This window comes from Paroedura picta, chromosome 4 (genome assembly GCF_049243985.1).
Source record: "Paroedura picta isolate Pp20150507F chromosome 4, Ppicta_v3.0, whole genome shotgun sequence".
Taxonomy (NCBI): domain Eukaryota; kingdom Metazoa; phylum Chordata; class Lepidosauria; order Squamata; family Gekkonidae; genus Paroedura; species Paroedura picta.
This window is the reverse complement of record NC_135372.1, coordinates 93,212,228-93,239,458: the sequence shown is the minus strand read 5'-3', so window position 1 is coordinate 93,239,458 and position 27,231 is coordinate 93,212,228. Positions and strand designations below refer to the sequence as shown.

At 41.9% G+C, this 27,231-nt stretch overlaps 2 protein-coding genes across 4 annotated transcripts in view; one reads left to right on the top strand and one right to left on the bottom strand.

The window, feature by feature from the left end:
- The window catches only part of CACNA1S (calcium voltage-gated channel subunit alpha1 S), a 71,335-nt gene extending 52,858 nt beyond the window's left edge, over positions 1–18,477 (top strand). For 2 of the 3 annotated variants that reach the window (XM_077334256.1, XM_077334255.1), the window contains 13 exons: positions 254–345; positions 2,290–2,449; positions 4,074–4,201; positions 6,266–6,362; positions 6,619–6,721; positions 9,265–9,366; positions 9,556–9,680; positions 10,181–10,309; positions 12,885–13,093; positions 14,486–14,538; positions 14,921–15,018; positions 15,815–15,952; positions 17,872–18,477. In XM_077334256.1, the coding sequence (XP_077190371.1) occupies positions 254–345; positions 2,290–2,449; positions 4,074–4,201; positions 6,266–6,362; positions 6,619–6,721; positions 9,265–9,366; positions 9,556–9,680; positions 10,181–10,309; positions 12,885–13,093; positions 14,486–14,538; positions 14,921–15,018; positions 15,815–15,952; positions 17,872–18,087 (1,650 nt within the window). In that variant the 3' untranslated portion in view covers positions 18,088–18,477. Of the gene's footprint in view, positions 1–253; positions 346–2,289; positions 2,450–4,073; positions 4,202–6,265; positions 6,363–6,618; positions 6,722–9,264; positions 9,367–9,555; positions 9,681–10,180; positions 10,310–12,884; positions 13,094–13,640; positions 13,766–14,485; positions 14,539–14,920; positions 15,019–15,814; positions 15,953–17,871 lie in introns of those variants that run through there. The other variant, XR_013230370.1, reaches the window with a different exon arrangement.
- The window catches only part of RPL10A (ribosomal protein L10a), a 486,091-nt gene that overhangs the window by 73,896 nt on the left and 384,964 nt on the right, over positions 1–27,231 (bottom strand). The gene's annotated exons all lie outside the window — the stretch shown is intronic.

The following is a 27,231-nucleotide window of genomic DNA, read 5'->3' as shown; positions in this document are numbered from 1 at the left end:
AACATCATAACCTTATAAAATATTTAAAACCAACAAACTGATTACGATAGCAATAAAAGTAAGTATGTATGTACAATTAGGACTGTCTGCAGTTTTTTTGGGGGGGGATCTAAAGAATCAGAGAACAATGAAACAATGGGGTGTAGTAATGGGAGTCAGGAAAATGGGGCCGAGAGAGAGAGTAGATCAAAGAATCACAGGATAGGAATGAATGTCTGCACAAGTAAGTTGAACCAGAATTTCTGCTTTTCAGATGTTTGGGAAAGTTGCTCTAGTGGATGGAACCCAAATCAATCGGAATAACAATTTTCAGACCTTCCCACAGGCAGTGCTGCTGTTGTTCAGGTCTGTATCATATAAACCCTTTCCTGTGTTGGGCTTTGCTAGCACCACTTCCACAGTCCTCAGTGTAGTAGAGAATTGCTTTTTCACCCTCCCTGTGTAGTTGCTCTCTTCTTCCATTTCATATCACTCTTGAGTTAAGAGCCTTTAAAACAAAAATGCACTATTACAAAGATGTGGTGGAGCGTTATGTATTACTAGCTATAATGCCCATTGTGAAAAAATACATCAGGCTCTAGCAAACTGGTTGGGAGAAAGAAGCTTAATGGGAAGCCATTGTCCTATAAAGCTCATTGTGCAAAAAAAAAAAAATTAGCTGGTTGCTGGTTACAGGTTGATGGTTTTAAGGTAGGTGGTTTTAATAGTTTTTAGCCAATTTAAACTTTATAATTAAATTAGATGTAAATGAACTATTAAAGTAGATTAAATGTAAATGAACTATTATGAATTATTGTATTTGTATTTTATGAATTACTGTAATGGCATCTGATTGTGTTGGAAACCTCTCTGAGCCAGCTTGCCAGGGGGAATGGTCAAGAAATTCCAGAGTAAATATATAAATAAAATACAAAGGGCTCAAGAAAATCATTGATGCATTATTATATACATAAAAGCAAAGAAATTAAATAAATCCTTCCCTTGATAGGGAAGCACAATTCTATCTCACCCTTCCTCCACATATCTCAGAACAGGATACATGGTTCTACCTTCCCTCATAAAATCCCCCTTAAATGTGTTAGGTTGAAAGCACGAAAGAAAAAGAACAACTGGCCAAAGGCCATGCAGCCAGCTTCAGAACAAAGGATCTGAACCTGCTTCTCAAGAAGAGGCTTGCTCATCCATGGAATAGGGCAAAACGTGTGATTTGTTCTCATAGGACAGTTGGAAAATTGCTTCCAGGTAGATTAGTGATTGTCTCTGAACTGCTTAACTGTTGAAGATGGATTTTCAGAAAGTAGAACATATTTTGAGGAATTCATTACTGCCTGCCTCCGTGAAGTATCTGAGATATACAAAGCAACAGATTCAACATCCCAAATGTTTGATATACTAGCCTGCATTCCAAAAGAGAGATTCAAGAAGCATGTTCAAATATAGACAGCACATAGATTAACGAGACTAGGTACTATTTAGGTTGCTGCTCCTTTGCATATGTGCCTGTTGTAGAAATGGTCTTCCTTGGGGCTTTGCGCATAGCTCAGAGGTAGTTCAAAGGAAATGCATTTGTGGATGACTCCAACTTCAGCAGCCATTTATGTGCTTGGCTGTGAGTACCTGACAAAGTGAAGTAAATTAGGCATTTATTATATTGGGACTCCACCCTGCGATTCCAGGCATCAAATCACAACTGAATTTCTACAGAAATGTAATCGCAATAGCAATGGTAAAGGGAATCCTTAGGCTTCAGAGAAGGTGCTTGCATTTTAACCATGCTGTTTACTATAGAAAAAGAAGAAGAGTTGGTTCTTATATGCCGCTTTCCCCTACCTGAAGGAGGCTCAAAGTGGCTTACAGTCGCCTTCCCTTTCCTCTCCCCACAACAGACACCCTGTGGGGTGGGTGAGGCTGAGAGAGCCCTGATATCACTGCTTGGTCAGAACAGTTTTATCAGTGCTGTGGCGAGCCCAAGGTCACCCAGCTGGTTGCATGTGGGGAAGCGCAGAATCGAACCTGGTATGCCAGATTAGAAGTCCGCACTCCTAACCACTACACCAAACTGGCTCTCTATAACAGACCATAGATCTTGGATTTGGATTTTTTAAAAAAAAATTCTGGTAACTCAGAGAAATTCCAAAAGTGGGATCAAATCACCGCTAATTTCATATGATATAGATTAGATCCCAAAGATGCTGACCCCCATTCTCTTTACAGAACATAGTATGTCCTACTAATCCAGTTAAAGTATTTTGAAAAGGGTGATTTACTTTACTTTATCCATTTCTCTAGGTGTGCAACAGGTGAGGCTTGGCAAGAGGTCCTACTGGCTGCCAGCTATGGGAAGCTGTGTGACCCTGAGTCAGACTATGCCCCTGGGGAAGAACACACTTGTGGTACAGGCTTTGCCTATTTCTACTTCATCAGTTTCTACATGATATGTGCTTTCTTGGTATGTTATTTTTGCTCTCCTGGACAATTATCTGCTATATGACGACAAGTTTATATTTTCACACTTCCTCCAACAACACATATGATTCACCCATTGTCTGGGAACTGGGGAGTCTCTGGACTTACTAGGGACCTTCTATAAGAAGGAGGAGAGTCTTGGGGGAAAGTGCCACTGAGTACAGCCTTTTAAAGGGATCTGGAGATCTCAACTGCTAATTGGTGGCATCTCTGGGCAGTACCAGGATGGTGGGAAATGGGTAAAGTAGCATCTAGCTTCCTGCTAGGGCAACCCATTCTGCAAGTGGCTGGAAGTAGTTTATAAAATGGTGCTGCCCTCATGAGTGAGGGACCCCAAGGCTATAGGTCAATTGATGCACCTAGCAGCAGAGCTTTGCCTTATCTCTTTATTGAACTGGGAGAACTGACTGGATTTTTGTATGCATGTAAATCACACAGGAGAGCAATTCCTATTCTTTAATACTTCCTTGAGTACATGGGGACTTGAGAAATTCCATTTGCAAGAAAGGAATTATTTTATATGGAAAAATCAGTCTAGACCGGTGCTCTTTCCTATAAGAAATCCAGTTTTCCCTTTCCTCCTGTGTGTTGAATCAAACAATGGAAATGGGTTGTTAGGTTATGTAGGTTTTCATTAGTGCACAGATATAACAATGGATGAAATCTCTACTGAATGGTGCCTGTTAGGCCAGCTACAGTGCAAATTCTAACAAATGGTAAGAGAATTTGGAAATTACGAAGTCTGGTAATAGACAGATAAATACGAAGATCTGTTCTTAGCTCAGCATTCTGGGAGAAGTATGTTTTATGATCAAACTTATAACGACATATAATTGTAACTGGCCCTCAGACTTGTTGCATAATCATACACTATTGGCTGGTGTTGGGAGACCATTGTGTGTAGTAGATTGCATAATAATGTAAACAAATTGCCTAGAGATGTCTAATAATAGTGTATATATGAGTCAGTCAGGTTGGTTTGGGGTACTTGGCAAGTGAGGTTATAAAATTATCTCCATAGTCTAAGTTGAATGCTATAGTGCTAGACCAATATAGTGCTTCAGTGCTTACAGCAGCACCATTGAGATACACTGAGAAGTGCTATATTGATCTAGCATGATAGCATTCAACTTAGAACTTAAAAAAAAAGTTTGAGGAAGATCACATGGCAAAACAGGACAGTGAAAAAAAGCCTGGCACTGGTTAAAAGGGCCAGATCGCTTCTGAGAATGACTAATTAACAACATGAAATTCGCTGTATGAAACCTCTGTCCCTGTATCGCTTTACTCAGAACCAGGCCAGCAACAGATGACATCCAGTTTAGAACAGTAATGGGAATGAGGCTAAAGGCTATATATATGCACTGGTTTCTGAGATCTGAACCAACCAACACTGCAGAATTTGTCTGTGGTGTTTTGTCTTTCTGCTTACCATGTGGCATGTGAACTTAAACGTTATTTGGCCCATAGTATGCTGAATATTTTGTCTTCTTCCCAGAGAAGATTACTCAACCTTTTCAGGGTTGCATTTTAGGATTGCACTATTTGTCCTGGTTAAGTGATTGGCAGTGTTATGCCTTGTTATCTTCCAATGCATCTCTCCTTAGATTATCAACCTCTTTGTTGCTGTCATCATGGACAACTTTGACTACCTCACACGGGACTGGTCCATATTGGGTCCACATCACCTGGATGAATTCAAAAGAATCTGGGCAGAGTATGACCCTGAAGCCAAGTGAGAATTAATTAACAGCTTGTAACTATCAGACACGAGTCTCCATTAGTGGTGGGAAGGAAACCCAGTATTACTTAGTGGCGTTAGTCTTGACAGAAGTGATGTGAGAGCATAGTTACAAGTTTCTCCAGAATGGGAAGCATCACTGCAAGTTCCAGTTTTATTCCTAACTCTTGATCCTGACCCACTAACCTGGAATTTCCATGAATACATTTGAAAATGTGTTTAGAATTGGTTGTGTCAGATGGTTAATAGCTTGTGCTATAATTGCTATTGGTTCCAAGTAAGTATCTATTCAGTCTGTATGTTAAAAAGGGATTGAGATTGACCAGTGTTGCCCTGCATATATATAATTCTAGCTGTGTGAGGTTAGATGTAGAATGAGATAGAGCTGTCTAGAAAAATACTAGTGCTATTTTTCATTAAATGTGTCAGGGGGAGGAAGGTAATAATAATAATAATAATTTATTTTTAACTACCCTTCCTTATTGCTCAGGGTGGATAATAACATTATAAAATATCATACAATCATAACAAAACATTTGTGCTGCCCTACCTGGGCACACCCAGGAAGGAGTTCTGACACCCTCGGCTGGGAAGCAGAGACCGAATCACGTACCAGAGGCAGGGGAACATGCTCTGACAGCAGCAACGGCGGCTGTGCGGGAACCGGAGGCAGGGGTGTGACAATATTAAAACATTATTATTCCAACTTATGCCCTCAACTTAAGGTGACCAGATTTCAACATTGGTAAAGCAGGACACCATTGACTGGGGGAGGGGTGTTCTTGATTAAAAATTTGGTCTATATGGAGCAACAAATATTTTCACAGAATGCATAGAACGCATAGATAGTATGGTAATATTATATTATATATATATATATATATATATATATATATATATATATATATATATATATATATATATATATATATATATATATATATATATATATATATATATATATATATATATATATATATATATATATATATATATATATATATATATATATATATATATATATATATATATATATATATAATTTCAACATAAGTACAATTTGCCAGGTGCCCCCAGATGTCCCTCCAAAAGTGGGACAATCTGGTCACCTTGCCTCAACTACAATTCCAGGCAGGGGGTTAAGGTATCAGGAATTGTTTTTAATGTCTTTTCTCTACTCCCCCAGCAGTGAGGCCAACATCTTTAGTGGATATTATTATGGGCCCTAACAATAGGCGTGGTGGAATAGCTCCATCTTGCAGGACCTGTGGAACTGACTAAAGTACCACAGGACACTGATCTCCCTCAGGAGCGCATTCTACCAGGCTGAGGCCAGGGGTGAAAAGGCCCTGGTCCTGGTCAAGGCCAGTTTCACCTCTTTGGGGCCAGAGATCCTGAGCAGATGTTGATCCGAATATCTTAATGCTCTTGGGGGAATATAAGGGAAAAGACAGTCCCACAGATATGCCAGTCCCAGACTATTTAGAGCTTTAAAGGTTAGTATCAGGTTAATATCCTGGATGCTCAGAACAATCTGTCTGCACACATGACTAAATAGCCATTGATGAAATGGGTATTACCCATCCTGTTTTTAAACATGCAGATGTCTCTTGTAAGTAAGGACAGTTTTACATGCAAGAAACTTGAAAATCACTACATACAATGTGTGCAGAATGTCATGCTGTGTTTGTGTGTTTTAATTCATATACCCAACATGTAGCCAACATAATCCACAAATATTATCCCTGGACACAAATAAGGAAACTGGGATTGGCTGTGGCTCCCCGTTGCATCCACTTGTGTTGATAAACACATATTAATAGAATTACTGGTTCCCGCTTTTGATCTGGGAATATCTTCAAGGAAGGCTTCTGCCCTTTTCTCGGGCATTTCCTTTTTTTCTACTGGTATATGATATCACCAGAGCAGCTCTTGTTGTAAATAGTCCATAGACTACTGAACTGTTTTCTCCAGCTTCCCAAATTACTTAATTCCACTAGGGATTGAAGTTCCATTCCTGCTGTAGACAAAAAAGATTATTGTCTTGCTGTTTCTTAGGGGACGCATCAAACATCTAGATGTGGTGACTCTGTTGCGACGAATCCAGCCTCCCCTCGGCTTTGGGAAGTTTTGCCCACATCGTGTGGCTTGCAAGGTAACCCTGAAAAAATACTTCCTTTGGAACCGTAGAAAGTATTGCATTCTTGTCCACCTCCAGCCCAATTCTACCCTTACACAAAATGGTGCCCCATTTCCCATTGCAATGGGCAATATTATGTAAAAAGTGTAGGACTAATGGGCTGATTTTTTGTGAGAGTAAAGGACACAGGGATAATTATCAAAGGTGGGTGCGAGGAAGTGCTCTGCATGTATGTGTATTATTTTGTCATATGTGATTGTTTGTTATGCAGCGCCTGGTGGGCATGAATATGCCCCTGAATAATGATGGTACTGTCACTTTCAATGCCACGCTCTTTGCTCTGGTGAGAACGGCTCTCAAGATCAAGACAGAAGGTGAGAGATGAAACCTGCCTGTGGGCACGTCCACTGCGCCGATGGCTGCTTTCATTCATCTCTTGGTTTCTAAAGAGCATTAGTCACCTTACAAGCCAGTAGAAACTCTGCTGACCTTAAGATCCATTACTGTACAATTACACAAGCCCCACAGAAGATGCTATAAATCAATACAAACTAATGCCTTTCTACAGCATTTAATCATGTGAACTCAAAGAATCATGTTCTCATCTGTAGTAAATTAGCATAACTTGCTTCAGTGGAGCCTTGCCAACATACCATATCTGGAGTTCTTTTGCTTTAAGAAGCCTAAGTTTCACAAAAAGCAAATGTTAAGAATTTCATCTGCTTGAAAACGGATAGATATACAAAAGAACAAAATCCACTGTGTAAAGACAATAAGAATTGGTACAATGTGAAGAAAAGCTTTATCAAATGCTTTGGAAGCACAAACTATACATAGAAATCATACAAAGATGTTAATAAGCTGTAGGAATGCCAAATGAGGCACTGGTAAATCCTGCATTTCACTTGTGAATGCTTCCTCAGTGGACCCTAACAATTATAACATGGATTCAGAAATACAATCAATACTGAATGGGAGTATCCACCCTAGACTATACCTTCCTTACAGTCTTTTATAGTTTGAAGACCTCTGCAATTAGTAAGTATTATCCTTTATTGGAAGTAAATTGGGTACAGTTTTGTACTTTAATTTGTCATTTTGTGCATTTTAGACTGTTTAGCACGCATCATTCCTTGTATTTGTTGTAGAACTAAGAAGAAATGCATTAGAATGTGAATATTATCTAGAGTAGAGGCCTCTAGGCACTTGTGCAGTAAAGCTTCATCCTTATGTTTAATATTGAGAACCTTTGCAAATTTGGTTGTTGTCATTTTACATTGATTATATTTCTGAATCCATGATATAATTGTTGGTGTCCACTGAGGAAGCATTCACAAGCAAAATGCAGGATTTACTCGTGCCTTGTTTGGATTTTGGAATTTCCAGTGGCATTCCTACAGCTTGTTAACATTTTTGTGCTCCCAAAGCATTTGATAAAGCTTTTCTTCACATTGTACCAATTCTTGTTGTATTGTCTTCACACAGTAGATTTGTTCCTTTGTATAACTGAAAGCTGATAGAGGCAACAGCAACTTTACAAATATTACCACATTCCACAAAGCCAGTGTCTATGCTTAAAAGGTTCTTATAATAACAATTGGAGAGGCGTATAGGCCAATCTCATCGGACTTTCATAGCTCAGTCCTTAGATAGGAAACCACCAAGGAATGCTCTGCAGAGGAAGGCAATGGCAAACCACTTCTGCTGCTAACTTGCTTTGGAAGCCTCTTGCTGGGGTTACCATAAGTTAGCTGTGACTTGAGATATGTGCATACATCAACTACCAGCCCATATATGAAAAAGAGTCTCAAAGCAAACCTTTCCCTTCCCACAACAGACATTTTATGAGGAGGTATGTCCAAGAGGGCTCTAAGAGCACTGCTTTGTAAGAACAGTCCTAGGAGAACTGACTAACCCAAGGTCACCCAGGTGGCTACACATGGAGGAGGAGGAAATCAAACCCAGTTCTCTAGATTGGAGTCCACCGCTCTTAACCACAGCACCCTGCTGGCAGTGATAGCATTCCAGCAATGAGTTTATAAACACATAAACTGCTTTAAAATGAGTAAGAAAAAAGCAAATGCCCCACCACCAAGCCACATCCCCTACCCAGGTAGTCCAGAAATGCTGCACAGCATGGCCAATACACGGGATTAAGAGCCCTTTAGATATGGCACCAGCTGCTTGGAGCTCCTATGCAGGTAAGTGTTTTTCAATGGCCTTCATGTGGCTTTCTAGATATTTAAAACACCCCTCAGATGCATCCATCATGGATGCACAATCTGACAATTGGTAAATCACAGGCTGGCTGCAATATCACACCATGGATTAATACAATGTGAAAAAGATGGAAAATATGGTGAATTAATAGAAAGAGTACTTAATGATTGATTGGAGCAAAATAGATAGCTGTTCCAAGCCTCTGGGAAGAGCAGGGTATAAATGTAGAAATAAATAAAATCAAATAAGTAAATAGAGACAAGAAGCAGGATAATGTAAAACACCATGGCTAACTTTCGGTAGCAGAGGCAGCAAGGGAGATGGACCACACGTATGGTCCATGGTTTAATCCTTCAGTTAAAACCCCCTGTATAGGGAGAGACCTTACTTGAGGCCCTCAACTGCTACTGGCATGGCCAGTTAAAATACATGGTGCTGGTTCATATAGACTATTGTTCTGCCTCAGTATGACCGCTTATGCACTGGAGGTTTGATGCCGGGCTGCAGGTTGGAGTTTTAGTCGTGGCAGGTTGCCCCACCTCTTCCTGCACCCACATGAGGGAGCATTTGGCCTGGTGTACCTCATCCATCCCCGATTTGTGATCCTGCAAAGGAGCTGGGGCAGTGAAGTTCCCAGTGCATAAACGGTCTATAAGACAGCTTTATATATTTGCATGTTTGACCGTTATTTTTGTAGGCAATTTTGAACAAGCTAATGAAGAACTGAGGATGATTATTAAAAAAATCTGGAAGAGAACAAGCATGAAGCTCCTGGATCAAGTCATCCCACCAATTGGAGGTGAGTCCATCATTTAGCAACCCAAAGAGATTTCATGGTCTCTGATTCTCCAATCCTCTGCCTGGGATTTGTGCACTGTGCCAATCATGGTTCTCCTTTGTAGTGCTTACAGGCAATGTGGCATGTTCCGTCTGGCAGGATGTTGTTGCTGAGTAATCCTAATGTCTTTATTTGTGTGCATCCCTCTAGATGATGAAGTAACCGTGGGAAAGTTCTATGCTACTTTCCTCATACAGGAACACTTCAGGAAATTTATGAAACGCCAGGAAGAATATTATGGATATCGACCTAAGAAGAATGCTGTTGAAATCCAGGTCAGTCAAAAATCAGGCTGGGAAGCCTATGATTTCTTCTCAATCTTGTAAATTAAGTTTTTGGTCAACCTACAACAAGGCTAATCAAGATGAAAACTTAGATTCTAATTGCCAGGGTACCACAGATTCTGTGGTATCTGCATAAGCAGGCTTGCAACTTGCACCTAGAGAGCTGGCTGTTTGTCATATGATGATGTCTTTAATAACATTCTCCCAAAGCTTTTTTCTCCTCCTCAAATCACTTATGTGTGTTACTTCTCTTAGCCCTCCTGGTCCTATCAGCATATGCCCAAATTTATATTTTATGGGAAGGTTGCAGAATTATTCCTGTATTTGGTATATAGTGTCTGATCTAACCCCAGGGTTATTTTGTGGGAAGGAAATGAGATCTTGAGACAGATGACTGGATCAAACCCTGCTGCCTTTCTGTCCCCTTTCCTCTCTGATGTGATTGACCTTTGGTAGTACTAATAACTTCTCATCTGTCCTGTTCTAATGAGGCTGGACTGAGAACCATTGAAGAAGAAGCTGCTCCTGAGATTCACAGAGCCATCTCTGGGGATCTGACTGCAGAAGAAGAGCTTGAGAGAGCTATGGTGGAGGCAGCAATTGAGGAAGGCATCTATAGGGTGAGTGTGAACACAGAGGTAATGTCAAGTTAAAGGTCCCTTTCATATACACCACCCTACTGTCGACTTCAGCAGTAGGTATCATTTACAGGTAATGGCACCCCTGGCAGGAGAGTGCCTATAATATTTGCTACCTGGTAGGCTGAGTGCTCCTTGATAGATCATTTCCTCCCTTCCTGGGTCCCCTTGCCGGAAGATACCACTGCTCTTTATCAACAACAAGGTGTCCCTCCTTTTGTTGTAATGGGTAGAGTATTAAGGAGTAACCTGGGTGATCTCTATTTCTAGAATAATGTTAGCAATTTTTTTTACTGGCAAAAATGCCATTACAACCAACAGCACCCTGTATATTAGAATAGTGATCCCCAACCTGTGGGCTACGGACCACATGTGGTCCTTCGACTAATTGGAGGTGGGCCCCGAAGGACGCCTTCTCCTCCCCCCCCCAGCCCTTTACTTCATCCCCCCCCCCAGCCCTTTACAACACACTTCATTGTTGTGGCGTGTCTGTATCTTATTTTGAAGGGATGTTTAAACATTACCATAGCGATCGGAGAGCGTTAGGGGAGTGGTTGAGAGTAGAGGAGTAAACTACCCCCCCCCCCCGGGCCTCAGTAAAATTGTCAACCGTTGAGTGGTCCCCGGTGATAAAAAGGTTGGGGACCACTGTATTAGAACACATAACTATGTCTCTGTTGGCAGCCTCTTGGCTGTGCCTTGCAGAACTCAAGGGGAACCACTGAGAGCCATGGCAACCGTCCCCCCCTGCCTGCTGAGGCCCAGCACCCAGAATGATTAAGGTGATGGTCTGAAGAGCTGCAGTTTTAAGATAAATTGTTCAGCTATCCAGATTTAAGGTCAGCTAATTTGCATTTTAGATCTATATCAATGTTGAGGATGGTTTGGATAGAAGGCATCTTGCCTGAGGGCAAGAGTTTAAGCTAATCTTAGGCTCCATAGAGATTTAGCTCAGACTTTTGCCCTCAGCCAAGGTACCTTCTTTCCAAACCATCCTCAACATTGATATAGATCTAAACTGCAAATCAGCTGACCTTAAACCTCCTGATAGTGATCTACAGCAGCCCTGCTCAAGTGCATGGAGGTCAATCTTCCATGGAGGTGAGGCTGGTGCATGGATGCCAGGAATGCTGGGACAAAGCCTTCTTCCACAGCCCCACAGAGCACAGTGAAAGACCTTGAGCTAGCTGTTGCCCATCCTTTGTCCCACATATGGCTTAGTGATGGACTCACGTAGGGGTATCTGCATGAATCTTGCTACTTGTGGATTTTTTAAAATATGAAGTTTACTTATGATTTTTCTGCTTATGATCTCAAGGAGCACACACACTTTTATCCTTACAAAGAACCCTGAGAAAATAGGCCCATCTGAAAGGGAATGGCTGGATGAAGGTGGCCTTCAGGGATTTGTACTGGGCTGTCCCTTCTCTGAGTCCAACACTTCATCCACATTGACTCTCAAAAAGACTGTTATTAAATGATTTGAAAAATGCCTTCTATTAATCCATTTGTTATGCAAATTAAAACATAGACATTTTGTGGAAGTAGAAAACTAACTAATCGGTTTTAGTTGATCTGATAATCATTTTGATCACCTATCTTTGGGGGGTGAGATAGATATAGCAAGAACAGCCATTTTCCATGTAATTATTTTCAAGATGTATTGAACAATTGCATCTAAACTGCACTGAAGTTTGTGTCGCTAACTGGAGCTCTTCAATCCCTCATTGTGTGTGGAGTGGCAAGAATGTCAGACACAGATCAGTTAGACCTAGGATGAAGGCTCTAGTCAGCCATTAAATTCATTGCATGGACCTGGGCCAGTCATTCTCTCAGCATAACCTTCCTCATGGAATTGTTGTGTAGACAGAATAGAGCAGGCTTTCTCAACCAGAGTTTAGTGAAACCCAGGGGTTTCTCAATGGCCCTGGAAGGGTTTCCCAAATGGGTGGAAGTCAATTATTTATATATATATATATATATATATATATATATATATATATATATATATATATATATATATATATATATATATATATATATATATGTATATATATATGTGTATATATATGTATATATATATATATATATGTATATATATATATATATATATATATATATATATATATATATATATATATATATATATATATATATATATATATATATATATATATTAAAATTTGTTAAACATTTATCAGGTGATATGACCATATATGGTCATGCTGACCCAGCCTCCTCTCCCAATATGGCCAGTGATGGGCCTGGATGGAGTATGAAAGGGAGGGGGCCCAGGTGGTGGTGTCCACAGCTACCCCAACCATATTCTGAATGATCATGCCACTTCTGGGGTTTCTTGAAGTTTCTTGAAGTCTGAAGAATGTTGCAGGAGTTTTTCAATGGAAAAAAAGTTAAGAAAGGCTGGAATAGGGGAAGGGAGAACCTTGTATGTTGCCCTGAGCTCCTTGGAGGAAAGGTGGGATTAAAATTCACTGAATAGATTTAGAACAAAAAAACCTTAAGGACCTTGTCTCCTTTCTCTTTCCTATGGCCTCAGAGGACAGGAGGATTGTTTGGTCAAGTGGACACCTTCATAGAACCCAGCAGTCCCCTGCCACCGCACATGGCTAGCCAGAGACCCCTACAATTCACAGAAGTGGGGAGTGAAGATTTAGATTCGCCTGTCTTCCTTGATGATTTCCCACCAGAAGGGCATGCCAATGTCAACAACAGCAACAGCAATGCCAACAACAACAAAACAGCATGGTAAAGTCAGGTTTGGGAGCTGAACACTGGATGAGGTCTAGAGTAGAGATGCTGCAAATTTCACCACACATTCCACTGACCATGTTCAAAGATGGCAATCAAATGTAAACCAATGGCTCAGTCTGTAAAGCTCATAGTGAGCAACCATGCATGTCTGTCAAACTGGTTTGCACTGGACTTCCCCAAAATGGTGTGTAAGCAAAGACACTGTCAATTCGAACTGTTTGATGGCCATTAGTATCACTAGGGACTAAATCTTAGACAAATGCTGAAGCATAGGATTTTATTGATGACTGATTTATTTGAATTATGAGTGATCTAATTCTTTAAACAATTGTCCACTAAGCAGAGTGCTTACACAGCAAGGAGTGTGTGTGTATGGGGACAACTCATTTGGGCTGTTTGAGAATGTCATGCATGAAATGCCAGTTAAGTTGTGCTGCATGGTTAGTAAGGAGTATAGTAAGGCAACCTGCCAACATACTCACAAACAGATTGACAAACTATTGAACCAATCATTGGAAAACCAGGTCTCTTTTTGCAACAGGCGACAGGACACAAGCCAGACAGGCAGATGTCCAAGCATCCATGAGGATATCTGAAGGGTTCTCCCATGTAAACATGCTTGGATCCTCATTTGAGGCCTCTCTCTCACTCCCTTCCCCAATGGAGGTAGGTGGGGATCTGATAGAAGGCCTTTTCTGTTGTAGAATACCCTGCCCAGAGAGATCTACCTGATGCCTTCACTATTGAATTAAATGAAGCTCCTGAGAAGTTAATTTTTATTGCATAAGCTCCCAATGTATTATTCTTGTCAAGGGGCAGCATTCTGCACCAGCTGAAACTTCTGAACCATTACAAATAGATACTTCTTGTACATCAAAGTACATTAGTCTGTCTTTGCAGAGATAAATACCCAAGTGATGGTTTCGGGGTCTCTGGCACTGCTTTGTTTGCAGACAGAGCTGGGGGAAAGCATTCGGCCACTACCTGAACATTTAACTGTAGAGAAGGATCTAGGAACAACAGCACAAGCCTTTTATCCTGCATGACTAGAACTTGAACCTACTCAGTAAAGAGAGGTTCCTCTCTATCCTCAAATCACAGGCCTTGTTAATCTTCATTATTTCAGTTTCCCCCCTCCCCCAGTTCAAATCTCAGCAGGCTGAGGAACACACCATTACAGGAAATGCATTAGTTCATAGGGGAAACTGTGAAAACCATCCCATGCGAGGACTGTACCACTTCAGTTCTGTTTCATGTATGCACAAAGAGAAGAAAATATGGGGAAAGGGCAGGAAAACTGGAGAGCTGTGGCACTGGCAGTAACATGGCCTTTTCCATTGGACATCATGTTTTCATGGAATTCACCCTCAATGCTTTTCTCCCTAGGATGACATATGAAAATGAGCTGAGGGGAGAGAGGCTGTCACCACATGATCTGGGTGAGTTCCTGCCTCTTGCTCATGCCTTTGAGAAGCTTTTTATTCCTTATCCAAGAGAAATGATGCTGTCTATAAACAAAGGATTTTCAGAGCATGTTTCAGTCCCCATCCATTTTCATGGTGGGTGGATAGGGATCTGTGACACACACACAGAGACACACACAGATAGCAGGCAGAGAGTTCTCTGCTGTTAGTGAAGCAGTCCGATTGTGTAACTCAAATGTCTGCCTGTCTTCCTATTCATATTGTAACAGAAATTGACCAAGTAAAAATAACATCACCCCTGTTGTGTAGTTCAGCCAGACCTCTAGCAGCAACACTGTTTTAAAAGTTGCCATATATAATTCTCACAATTCCCCATTTCTCTTTCCTTCTCCTCCAGCCTGCTCCTTTCAGCCTGAAAAGCAACCAAGGAATATGAGCCGGAGGCAGAGACACAGAGTCACTAGCTGTTCAGAACTTCCACTTTCCACACACCAGGTAAATGCGAACTAAGCCCTGATGCTTTCTTCTCTCCTGTCTGGAAAGCCCTCAGCCCACACTGTGCTCTCAGTGTTCCCTTTACAATGCCATGGCAGCTCGTGTCCATAGTGTTTGTGGACTTGTCAGCAAAGGCATCCAGCCTGGAGCTCGCAGCATGTGGGGAGAGAAGAGCGACTGTGCAGAACTAGGTCTGCTCAGCCTACATGGCTGCCTGGTAAAAATCAGGGCCTGGCATCCAATTAGAATGCGTGGGTCTTCTAAACTCACCCCTAGAGGCCTGTAGCAATGATGCAGTAAACTGGGTCTCATTTCTTTTTCTTCTCACCCCTCCCCACAGATGGATGGTGATTCCAGGCTTATGCATTTCCTTGCAGCAGGCATACTTCAATTGATGCACCATAGCAGCTCTATGAAAAGATGAATGCTTTTTCTTGTACTTCCTCTTAGGTTATCAGTGTCCAAAGTCCAGAATGCAAATAGTGGAAGAACATTATGGCCTACTGCTACATTCAAGTATTAGGGTGGATGACCTTAGATGAACCCTGTATTAATTCTTAAACTCCAGGCAAGGTTCAGTTTGCATATCTTTCCCTTACTGAGGATGCCATCTGTACATTGTGCTAGAAGCCTAATGGAAATAGCAATCTCCCTCTAAGGAAGGTCACAGGACAGCAGGGAAAAGGCACATGAGATGGAGTTGGCAGAGCCCCTGCTGCACCTGGGGCAACAAGGAGGCTGGCGGCTGATGCCAAGCAGTTCCCACTCCAGTATAACTATTCTTGTTTCCATGTAGTTGCCCCAACAGAAGGCCATGGACTCACAGCAAGAGGCAGAAGATGTGGAAGTGCAACAATCCAGGAACTTCAGTGAAGCAAACACATCAAGGGGCGAGGAAACCTCTACCCCAGCTATTCTCCAGCTTATTCAGGAGGTACAGCAGCAGCATGACACAGCCAAGTCAAGGACAGGGACATTCTATAGGGATGGGCTGGTATGCGAGCACAAGAGTGAGGGAGACAAAGCCAGCTATGGCATCTAAATAGAAAATAGAAATCAGTTATGGATATTGGGTTGCAGTGAAAGGATATAGTAGAGAAACTGAGAAATGCACTGATTTTTTTTTAATTAAATTAAATTTTAATTAAATTTTAAAAAAATTAATGTGCAAGGGAAGCCTCCCCTGGGGACACTTACCAAGGCATACTTGTACTCCTCTGTTCTTTCCCAGAACATATCTTAGGGGCAATTTATACTAACTGCAGAAACAAGCAACCTGTCTCTTTCTGGCATTTACTGCTTCAAGTCACATACTATGGGCCATTTCGCACGGGGATCTTTGTTGCAAATTGTTTGCGGAATGAAAAATCGCCATTTAAAATAGTGGAATTCGTCGTTTTGCACACCTGGCTTTGTAGTGGAATCAGTTGCGTTTTTTAGCGTTTCCCACAGGCTTCCGGTCTCGGCAGAAATCGCTAGAAAGGAAGCGCTATTGCCAAGCTCGTCCCGCCCCTGGCCGTCAAGCAGCCAATGGGCAGCCGTTAGCATGCTCCCAAACAGCCGCTTTCCCTTTAAGGAAGGTTTTTTAAAAAAAAAAACAGACCCATAGCAACGAATCTGTGTAGATTCGTTGCTACGGAGAGACCCATCCAGCTGCCTATTGTGAGCTATCGTTTGATTGTATGATCGTTTGCACGCTGCCCCGAGTGATAAAAAAAAATTCCCCCCCCCCTTCTCACGGGCTCGATTTTCGGCTGAATTTATGTGTAAAAAATAAAGGGACTTTATTTCAGCAAACGGGCTTTTAAGTGGTTTGTGCTTAGTGACTAAAGGTGAAGGACTGAAGCCAGGGAAGCCTCTAAACAGAAAGAGGCTCGCCGGTGCGTTTATCCCCGCTCGCTCCGAGAAAAAAAAATGGCGATCGCTTCGCCGGAAGTTTGGAGGAGAGATCCAGGGGGAGGGACTTTGAAGAACCAGCTACAATGGTAACGCACAGGTCTTTAGCGCTAGTGTTGCAGATTGGTTGCAGGAGTGTATCGCTATCCGGAGGGTGAATCCAGTTTTCTGGATTCCCCTGAAAGCGCCACAACGAAGCGCTTATTGCTGATCGGTTTCAGGATTGTTGCAGATTGTTGACGACGTCGTGCGTTATGGCAAATTAGTAGCGTTTTCAATCGGCAACCATTGTGCTATTTTTAAGCCGTGGGAAATGCCCCTATATTTAAGCCCCAAGCCCTTCCTTGTATATAGAAAATTAGTACAGAGTAGTTTGTTTTCTAATCTTTTTCTGGATGCAGTTCTATTATGTATCAGACATTTTTCATGTGGGGCAGGAATTCAGAGATGCATCCTCCCACTAACATCCTAAGGGGACATTATTCAGGAAAAGCTTCACCACTTTATTCTGCTGACTGTATAAACTGACTGTTTATTAGTCCAGCTGCCAAACTTTTTGTGGGAGTTCAGTGAGGAAACTGGGTTTTTTGATGTCAAATCCATAGCCTCTGTGTATTCTGAGATCCCTCGGGCTTCTTTTTACCTCCCCCTGGTGCCATTTGCTTGAGGCAGGGCTAGTGAAGGATCCCTGTTTCAGAGACCTCATTCTGCGGTAGCAAAATCTCTGGGTCCCATTTCCTTGGCAAGCTTCACGTCTTCTATAAATTGATTTGGGGAATATCTAGCATAGGAGAAGGGTCAACTGCTAAAATCTAACTCTGTACAATTTCCCCTCAAGTTGAAGTGTCCACTCATACTGAGGCAAAGCAACTAGGCATCTGATTGCTCCAGATGGTGCTGAGAAGAGTCCTTCCTAAAGTTTTTCAGGCAATTTAATTTCTGTTTCCTTTGCTATAGGCTCTGATCTCCGGAGGACTCAGCTCCCTTGTCAAAGATAGTTCATTTCTGAAACTGGTGCGAGATGAGATGGCTGCTGCCTTCCAAATAGAGGTGACAGAACTGGAGGAAGTTGCTGCAATGCTGTTGAATGGAAAGGAGGGCTTGGCTACATCTTTGTGTAGGCCCCATAGCTTCACCAGCTCCTTGGAGGCCTCTCCAGATACCAGACTGTGAGATGTTGTTCCTAGCCTTTCTTTCTCCAGAAGAGCTGCTATACAATGTTGCCTGTTTTCAGGTAGTTCCTATGAAAACACTGTACTGCCTCCACAGACTGGTTGCTTTCCATAATAACAGCTGCATGGAGAGGTAGCAGAAGGAAAAAATATTGGTTGTTCAAAGAAGAGACATTAGAAATAGGTCTTCCAGGGTATTTCACACAGATGGTGATGGTACTGCTCAGCCAGTCTCTATTTTCATGAGCTAAATAAGATAAATATTCCTGAGGAGAGATATCAAAGTTCCCTCCATGCTCATTTCTTTGTTCCAGCACCTTGGTAAACATCTCAAAAAGTGTCTTGTAATGAAATTGTTTTTAACTTTTAATAAACTACAAGATCTAAGAAAGATGACTGGCTCTGATTTATATGCATATGTACATTTGCAAAATTCTGTTGCTGAATTTTACAAGAGTATTCTCCCCCACCCATGAATCTGCTTAAAATAATTCTTAAATAATTTTGTCAACTGCAAGATATTCATGTTAGTAGCACTGAAGTAATTATTTTCTTTATCTTGTATATATTTTACAGGATATATGATCTGAATTTTAACCAATCCCATTCCTAGACTGCAGAGTAGTTTACAATTTAATAATAGCATATAAGAAATTGTCTGTGCGAAAATATTCCATGTGGTAAAATTTTACATATATCTCCCAAAAGCCAGAACAATAAATATTTGGAAAAGATGCTACAGATTTGATGAGTTGGGTGAATCATAGAATCATAGAGTTGGAAGGGGCCATACAGGCCATCTAGTCCAACCCCCTGCTCAACGCAGGATTAGCCCTAAGCATCCTAAAGCATCCAAGAAAAGTGTGTATCCAACCTTTGCTTGAAGACTGCCAGTGAGGGGGCGCTCACCACCTCCTTAGGCAGCCTATTCCACTGCTGAACTACTCTGACTGTGAAAAACTTTTTCCTGATATCTAGCCTATATCGTTGTACTTGAAGTTTAAACCCATTACTGCGTGTCCTCTCCTCTGCAGCCAGCAGAAACATCATCCTGCCCTCCTCCAAGTGACAACCTTTCAAATACTTAAAGAGGGCTATCATGTCCCCTCTCAACCTCCTTTTCTCCAGGCTGAACATTCCCAAGTCCCTCAACCTATCTTCATAGGGCTTGGTCCCTTGGCCCCAGATCATCTTCGTCGCTCTCCTCTGTACCCTTTCAATTTTATCGATGTCCTTCTTTTGAAGTGAGGCCTCCAGAACTGCACACAGTACTCCAGGTGTGGTCTGACCAGTGCCGTATACAATGGGACTATGACATCTTGTGATTTTGATGTGATGCCTCTGTTGATACAGCCCAAAATGGCATTTGCGTTTTTTACCGCTGCATCACACTGCCTGCTCATGTTTAGTTTACAATCCACAAGTACCCCAAGGTCTCGTTCACACACAGTGCTACCTAGAAGCGTATCCCCCATCCAGTAGGCATGCTTTTCATTTTTCTGACCCAGATGCAGAACTTTACACTTATCTTTATTAAATTGCATCTTGTTCTCATTTGCCCATTTTTCCATTGTGTTCAGATCTCGTTGAACTCTGTCTCTATCTTCCGGAGTATTTGCCAGTCCTCCCAATTTGGTGTCATCTGCAAACTTGATGAGTAGTCCCTCCACCCCCTCATCTAGATCATTAATAAATATGTTAAAAAGTACCGGCCCGAGCACCGAACCCTCTCTCCAGTCTGATGAAACACCATTGACAACAACTCTTTGAGTGCGGTTCTCTAACCAATTCCCTATCCACCTAACGATCTGAAAATCCAGATTGCAGTCCTTCAACTTATCCATCAGAACATCATGGGGAACCTTGTCAAAAGCTTTACTAAAATCCAAGTAAATGACATCAACCAAATTTCCCCGATCCAGCAAACCTGTTACTTGGTCAAAAAAGGAAACTAGGTTGGTCTGGCAGGACCTGTTGGAGACAAATCCATGCTGACTTCCTTGGATCACCAAATTGTCCTCCAGATGTTTGCAGATCGCTCCCTTTAATATCTGCTCCATTATCTTCCCCACAACAGAGGTCAGACTCACTGGTCTGTAGTTTCCCGGGTCATCCTTCCTCCCTTTTTTGAAGATCGGAATAACGTTTGCTCTTTTCCAGTCCTCCGGGACATCTCCAGTCCTTAAAGAGGTTCCGAAGATGATGGACAAGGGCTGTGCAAGTTCTCTGGAAAGTTCTTTGAGTACTCTCGGGTGCATTTCATCTGGACCAGGGGATTTGAACTCATCCAGTGCAGCTAAATGCCTCTCGACAACCTCTCTATCCATGTTAACCTGCCACCCAGACACTATCCTTTGGCTACAGCCATCTCTAGATGTGCCTAAACACTTTGACCTGTGGGAAAAAACAGATGTAAAATAGGCACTAAGCCTTTCTGCTTTCTCTGCATCTTTCGTTAGAGTTTGTCCATCCGCACCCAACAGCGGGCCTATTGCCTCCTTTACTTTACGTTTGCTCCTCACGTAACTGAAAAATCTTTTCTTGTTACAATGGGCTTCCCCGGCCAATCTTAGCTCACTCTCAGCTTTGGCCTTTCTGATGATTGATCTACAGTGCCTAGTAACCTGTAGGTACTCTTCTTTAGAGCTCTGTCCTTCCCTCCATTTCCTGAACATTTTCCTTTTCTTTCTTAGTTCCTCTTGAAGTTCTCTGTTCATCCAAATAGGCTTCTTAGAGCTTCTGCAGTGTTTTCGTATTTCTGGAATAGTCATTGATTGAGCATGCAATAGCTCTTGTTTTAGTAGCGCCCACCCTTCACATGCTCCCTTCCCTTCCAGCATTCTCGTCCATGGTATGACACTCATCATGTCTCTGAGTTTATTAAAGTTTGCCCTACGAAAATCCAACATCCGCGTCTGGCTACAAGCTTCCTTGGCTCCCCATCTCAAAAGGAATTCTATGAGGACATGGTCACTTCCCCCTAGGGTCCCCACCTCCTTCACCTCATCCACCAACTCTTGCCTGTTGGTCAGTATTAAGTCCAGTATGGCTGAACCTCTTGTGGGTTCATCTAACATTTGATAAATGAAATTGTCAGCCAGGCAGGTCAGAAACTTGCATGACTGAGGACGCTTCGCAGAGTTTGTTTCCCAGCACACATCTGGGAAATTGAAGTCACCCATGATGACAAGGTCCTGCTGTTTGGATATTTTCTCAAGCTGCTCACAAAGTGCAGCATCCACATCCTCTCGTTGGTCAGGCAGTCGGTAGCAGACACCAACCACCACACTGTTTGTTTTCCCCTCGCTTATTTTCACCCAGATGCTTTCCACTGTAGATATGCTCTCCTTCACTAGAATTTCCTGACAGGTAAGCCCTTTCTTCACATACAGTGCCACTCCTCCACCTCTTCAATCTATTCTGTTTTTTCTGAACAGTTCATATCCATCCACCATTACATTCCAGTCATGAGAATCATTCCACCAAGTTTCTGTGATGCCTACTAGATCATACCTTTCCATCAGCATGAGAAGTTCCAGCTCTTCCTTTTTATTGCCCATGCTTCGGGCGTTAGTATAAAGACATCTGAATCCTTTTACTTTTGGTTCCCTATGAGCTGGCCTTGCCGGTTGGGCTGCCTCCGATCGTTTTCCTTCCATACACTCCCTATGTTGATCGTCTCCTTCCCCTAGTGGCTTTAGTTTAAAGCTCTCCTGATGAATCTCCCCAGGTTCCTGCCAAACACATTCTTCCCCAGTTTCGATAAGTGCAGTCCATCAGGTGCTAGTAGGCCTTCCTCAAGAAAGCCTATCCCATGGTCCCAGAAACCAAATCTCTCCTGCCGGCACCAACTACGCAGTGTACATCATGCACTCTAGATTTGTTAGTTGCTCTTGGGCTTTTCCACATGTTTTTTCCCATTGGTTTTTCCCCCTTTGGTTCTGGCCCCCTACTGCTTCAGTTTGTCCCCACAAACTTTTTCAATTTAGGGGGAGAACTCTGGTCTTTCCCTGTTTTGGTTTGGTTTTTTGAGACAGGTTTTACTCCAATGTTTTTCTAGAAAATTTTGAGTCTTTTCCCTCATGCATAACACTTCCACTGGTTTCCTTTGTCCTCCCACTCCCACCCACCTCCAGGCCACTTTTCAGTGACTGGACTGTTGTCATCGTCAAACCACCTCCTTCCCCTGCCACAGAAGATGAGTAATTAGTTATTTTAAAAATTAACTAAAATATTTATATACTGACATACTATAATAATTATATATAATAATGATCAAGCTGGTTCTCTGAATTCCCTGCTTTCTCTTTTTTATAAAGTATCTCCATAAGTGGTACAGATATAAAAGTATGTCTCTGCAAGGTAAGGAAACAGAGACTTTAAAAAATCTGGGAAATCAGAGAACCCGTTGACCTATCATTACAACAGCATATTGATATTTTAGTGCCTTTTTAAAATGTAGTCATGATACCCATCTGTCAATATAAGCATGTGCAGACAATACATAGTGTTTGTGTATATGCTGTGATGCCACTGATGCTGACACCCTCCCTTAAAAATCCTCATATTTAAGGCACACAAAGTTGACTCCACAACTGTAAAAATGCAGGGGAAAGGCAGACATGTAGAAGAATTGTGCCCAAACCAATTTCAAAGCCTGCAAATTGACTTCAGCCTGGACTTGGTGCATAGATGAAGAAGAAAATCTTGTTTCCTCTTGGCAACAGTGGAAGAGGCAAGTATGTGCAGCTCAAGTGATTTTGCAAACCTTTGTCTGAAAAAAAATGTTGACTAGTCATGCCTCTGATGCTGTGGGGAATGGATTTCCTATACACAACAAAGCCGGCACTGCAGTATGAAGACCTGAGAGACTTCCATAGGAGGCTGTTACAGCTGTCTATTGTGCTGGTAGTTAGGGGCTGCTTCCTTCCATGTAACGCTTGCTGCTGCGAATGCAGAAGCCTTTGCATTTATAAAAGAACACCTACACAAAAGCTCTCCTTGCTGTTTTCCTGCCTCAGTTCTTCTTGGCTCCCATTGCCCCCTGCCCCAAATACCTTTGGATTGTTTTTTTCACATTTTAAAATGTGGATAACTAAGAAATCTGATCATATGATGCCCGCTTTTCCCCTGTCGTTCTGCTCACTCCTTTCTCCAGCCCTTTGCCTGACGAGGGAGGCTCCCGCTGCCTCGCTGCTGGCAGAGCCTCCCTGGCCTGGCGAATGGCCTGGGAGTCATCCCACCCCACCCCAGAGGCAGTTCCATCCTCCGTCCCATCCTCTGCACATGCGTAGAGTTCCCCTCATGGAGGGGAGTCCAGACAGCTGTCTGGACAGTTACCCTGGAAAATAATTTGAATCAATACTCCAGCTCCTCTAATATCCAAATTAGGCTAATAATGATTTGGGGAAAACAGAGGCACATGGATCCTCACAGTCCCAAATTTGCTATTGATTGATAGATTTGATTTTATACTGCCCCTATCAGTTTAATTGCCATGTCAGGGCAGTGAACAACATGACCAGCATTAAATATGCTAAAATTCATAAAGAGTTAACAATAAAATTAACAGTTAAATTAACAGTTATATCATGGTGACCTTTGAGATCCAGAAATTCAGATCTTGGCCTATCAGGAGTTTCCCTTATGTATTCCACAGCATTTTAACCAACACCATTAGTTAGTAATAAATGTGACGGCCAGCTAGAAGCAACAAGGAATGAAGAAAACTATATACACACACACACATACATACATATATATATACACACAAATATATATACACATATATATGGATCTATATGTATGCATACACAATGATTCAATGCTATAACAGCACTCTAACACTTCCTTTGTCTTCAGGACAAGTCATAATGCTAGAACAGTTTAATTTAGCTAAATATAAAATAGTTATATCTTAGGCTCCTCAACTTTCAGCTTTCAATATCAACCTTCAAATCTAGAAATCCTATCCCTTAAGATTTCAAATACTATAGTAGAATGCTGGGTTTGGTATCCATGCTCAGTTTTATTTGGCCTTATTTGCACAGGCTGAGCACGTTAGCAAATATATAGATATATTAATGACTAATACCTTTAATTTTTCAAAAGATCAAGAAACCATTTTTTCTTCTTTTACCTGAACAATCCCTAAATAGGTGCCAGTTTTCAATGCAGATGGATAAACTTGTAATGAGACAGATATAGTCATGGTTGCTACTTTTGTTTTTTAAAATCAAAACTGGTACTGACTTCTCCTGTGCTCACAGAACTAAATTAAAAATAGCAAACAGCCAAAGACTGATAAATTGTCAGACTTTCATGCAAGTGGTTTTGATGGTACCAACAATTTTTAAAGGGATGAATTAAATAATATGAGGAATCATAAATTCATACTTCAAAGAGAAGAGTTGCCATTCATTTTCATAGTGTCATTACAATATAGCGATAGAGCTACTAGTGACTTTTTTAAAAATCAGAAAAAAACTTTCTGGTAGTGTAGCTGTTGGTGACGTGGTAGGTGCAAAGGGAAATAGAGGAAACAGAGAATATTGTTAGAAGAATTCTCTTTTGCAACTTCAAAATCTGCATTCACAGCAGTAAGAGGTACACAATGGGGAATCTTTGCCAGATGAAAATTACCTTTATAGCCTTTTATAGGTCTTTCAAATATGGTCACCAGATTTTCTACTAGCCTTTGCTTCTATGCCATTAGTAGCATTTGTAGACATACCAAGAAAGCTTCTCTTAGTTGCTATAAAAGCAGCTGAAAGGTTGTAGTTTCATAGTGTCTCTCTTCCTCTGTCATAACACCCTGTTTCCCTACATATTATACACTGTGTGTGTGTTGAACAGTTGGGCTGACATAATCACCATAGCCAGCTTCTTAAAGAACTGGTTCCATCTCAAGTGCTAATAGATATTAAATACTGAGGAATTATGCATCCCCAGGGAGAAGCTGAATCAATAGAGCCTGGCTTCTCTCAGCCAGGCCTTTCTTGTTTTTGTTACCTCAGAAAGGGGGAAAGAATGAGGGGGGCTGTGCACACAGCCAAGCTGTATGAACAGGGAACAGGAAGAGGTTTCCTCTAGAGTGGCTAAAGGATATCCTCTTCTCTCTGGGGACCAACCTCTATTGTAGGCAACCCAGGCAAATGAAGCCCCTGGAGCCATGAGGACCTACCCGCCCAGCTGTCAAAGGACTTGTTTCCATTTCTAAACATTTAATTATAATTTACTGTTGAGAAAGGAGCAAAAGGACTGCAGGAGGAGACTAGCAAAACAGGATATTCTCTTAGTGCCAAGGTCTGAGCTGTCCAAAATTAAGGTTGTGGCTGTGCCTGGATCCCTGCCCTTTATCACATTTCTTTTCTTTTTCACTTTGTTCCCTGTAATCTCTTAGGTCTCTTCTCTCACCCCATTTGCAACACGCAACATAACCAACCCCCCTCCCCCAAAAGATCATTATGGAAAAGGAGATATAACGAGGGATAGATAGGAAGCTGGGGCACTAATGTGCATGATGAGGCTGTGTTATCAGGCAAACACTCCAGCCTGCGCTTTCAAGCCTAATTCTTGCCAGGAACATTTTTCAGGCCTCATTCTTGTCATGGTACAAATGGGGGAAAGAGAGCAAAGCCTGAGGTTGTAGAATTCACTGTTCAGTCTTAAACTGCGCTTGCCATTGATGGATACATTCATGCTCTTACGATGTTTCCTGACAGTATCTCCCTGATGCTCACCCTCCCACTTCCACTAGCCGTTCCTAATTAACACTGGGACAATATACAGAAACATAATGCACAGCTGCTGTCAACTGGCAATAAAGGTTGTTCATGGGCTGAATAAGAGCTTTGGACAGGCTGGTTCTGGCCCAGTGGCTATGTTTTGCACCCCTCATCTTCATCAATGAGGAAAAAGCTGTTTTCGTGACAACACAATGGTGCATGCATGTGCATACATACATGGGCACATTAGGCAATTTCCCATCTGTTTTAATGGACATGCAGATATCAAAACAGGTAAGAAACAATATCTCAGCAATCAAGCCAGAATAGACAAGATGCCAGCTTTTTAAAGCAAAATTCCATATAATTCCATTCCATATAGTTCCATTCAGGGAGGAGTGGTCTAACCCTTCTACCCCTATATAGTTCCATTGATGAAAACTGTTTCAGAGAGGCAAACATGTTAGTCTGTTGCAGCAAAAATAAGCAGGAGTCATGTGTCACCTTAACAATTATTCCAGCATACACTCTCATAGTCCAGAGCCCATGTCTTTAGATGCAATGGGGAAGATGGAATTTCCCCTCCCCCATGAGTCCCATGGGCCTGGCAGCAGAGACCTGTAGTCACACTGGGCTTTTCAGGAACAGTCTGTGTGTGTGTGTGGGGGGGGAGCTGGCAACCAAGCAGCAGGGGCATCAACAGTGAGGGGGAGCCGCAATATTTGCAGAGTAGACCCATTCCCGCTCTTAGATGGCAGTGACTGGAGGGCAGGAATAAAGTTAAGAGGAGGAATGGATTCCCTTGTGAGTGTTACATGTCCCTATTTGAATATTCTACTAGCAAAGTTGGCCAAATCTGAGGATGCTTAAATCTGGTGACTGGAGCTGTGAATGGATGACAGATATTTTTATAAACCTGAATTATGCCTCAGATTTGCAGAAAAATATGAATTCCTAAGGAATGCATGTGAGTGTGTTAAAACCCCAGATAATAAATGGAATATCTTAACAGATGGGTTTCCTCAGTGGCTGTTGCTAGCAATCACAGCATTTCAAGGTTTGGCTTCAGTGAGTAAAAGGCAGGAGGATAAGTTAGGGGCCTTTCCTAAACTGTTCAAGGGATTCAGAATCTAAAGACAAATAATGGCTGAGAGAGAAAGTGACTTGGTTGTGGTCAGCCAATGAATTTTGTGGTAGAAGGGGGATTTCTACCAGAACTCTCCATTCATAGCCGAAATATCTGTCCATTGCACTGTATTGGCTGCCAGTCATTCTTCTCTCCTTAGGGCTGGTTTGAGGTATTTTGTCAGTCCTAGCAAGGCACGCCCATTTTCTCTTGTTGTGCTGTTTCTGGCTGGGTCTACTTGAGAAGAGTTCAAACATATTTATTGTGACAGGGAACTGGAAGGAAAGCCAAC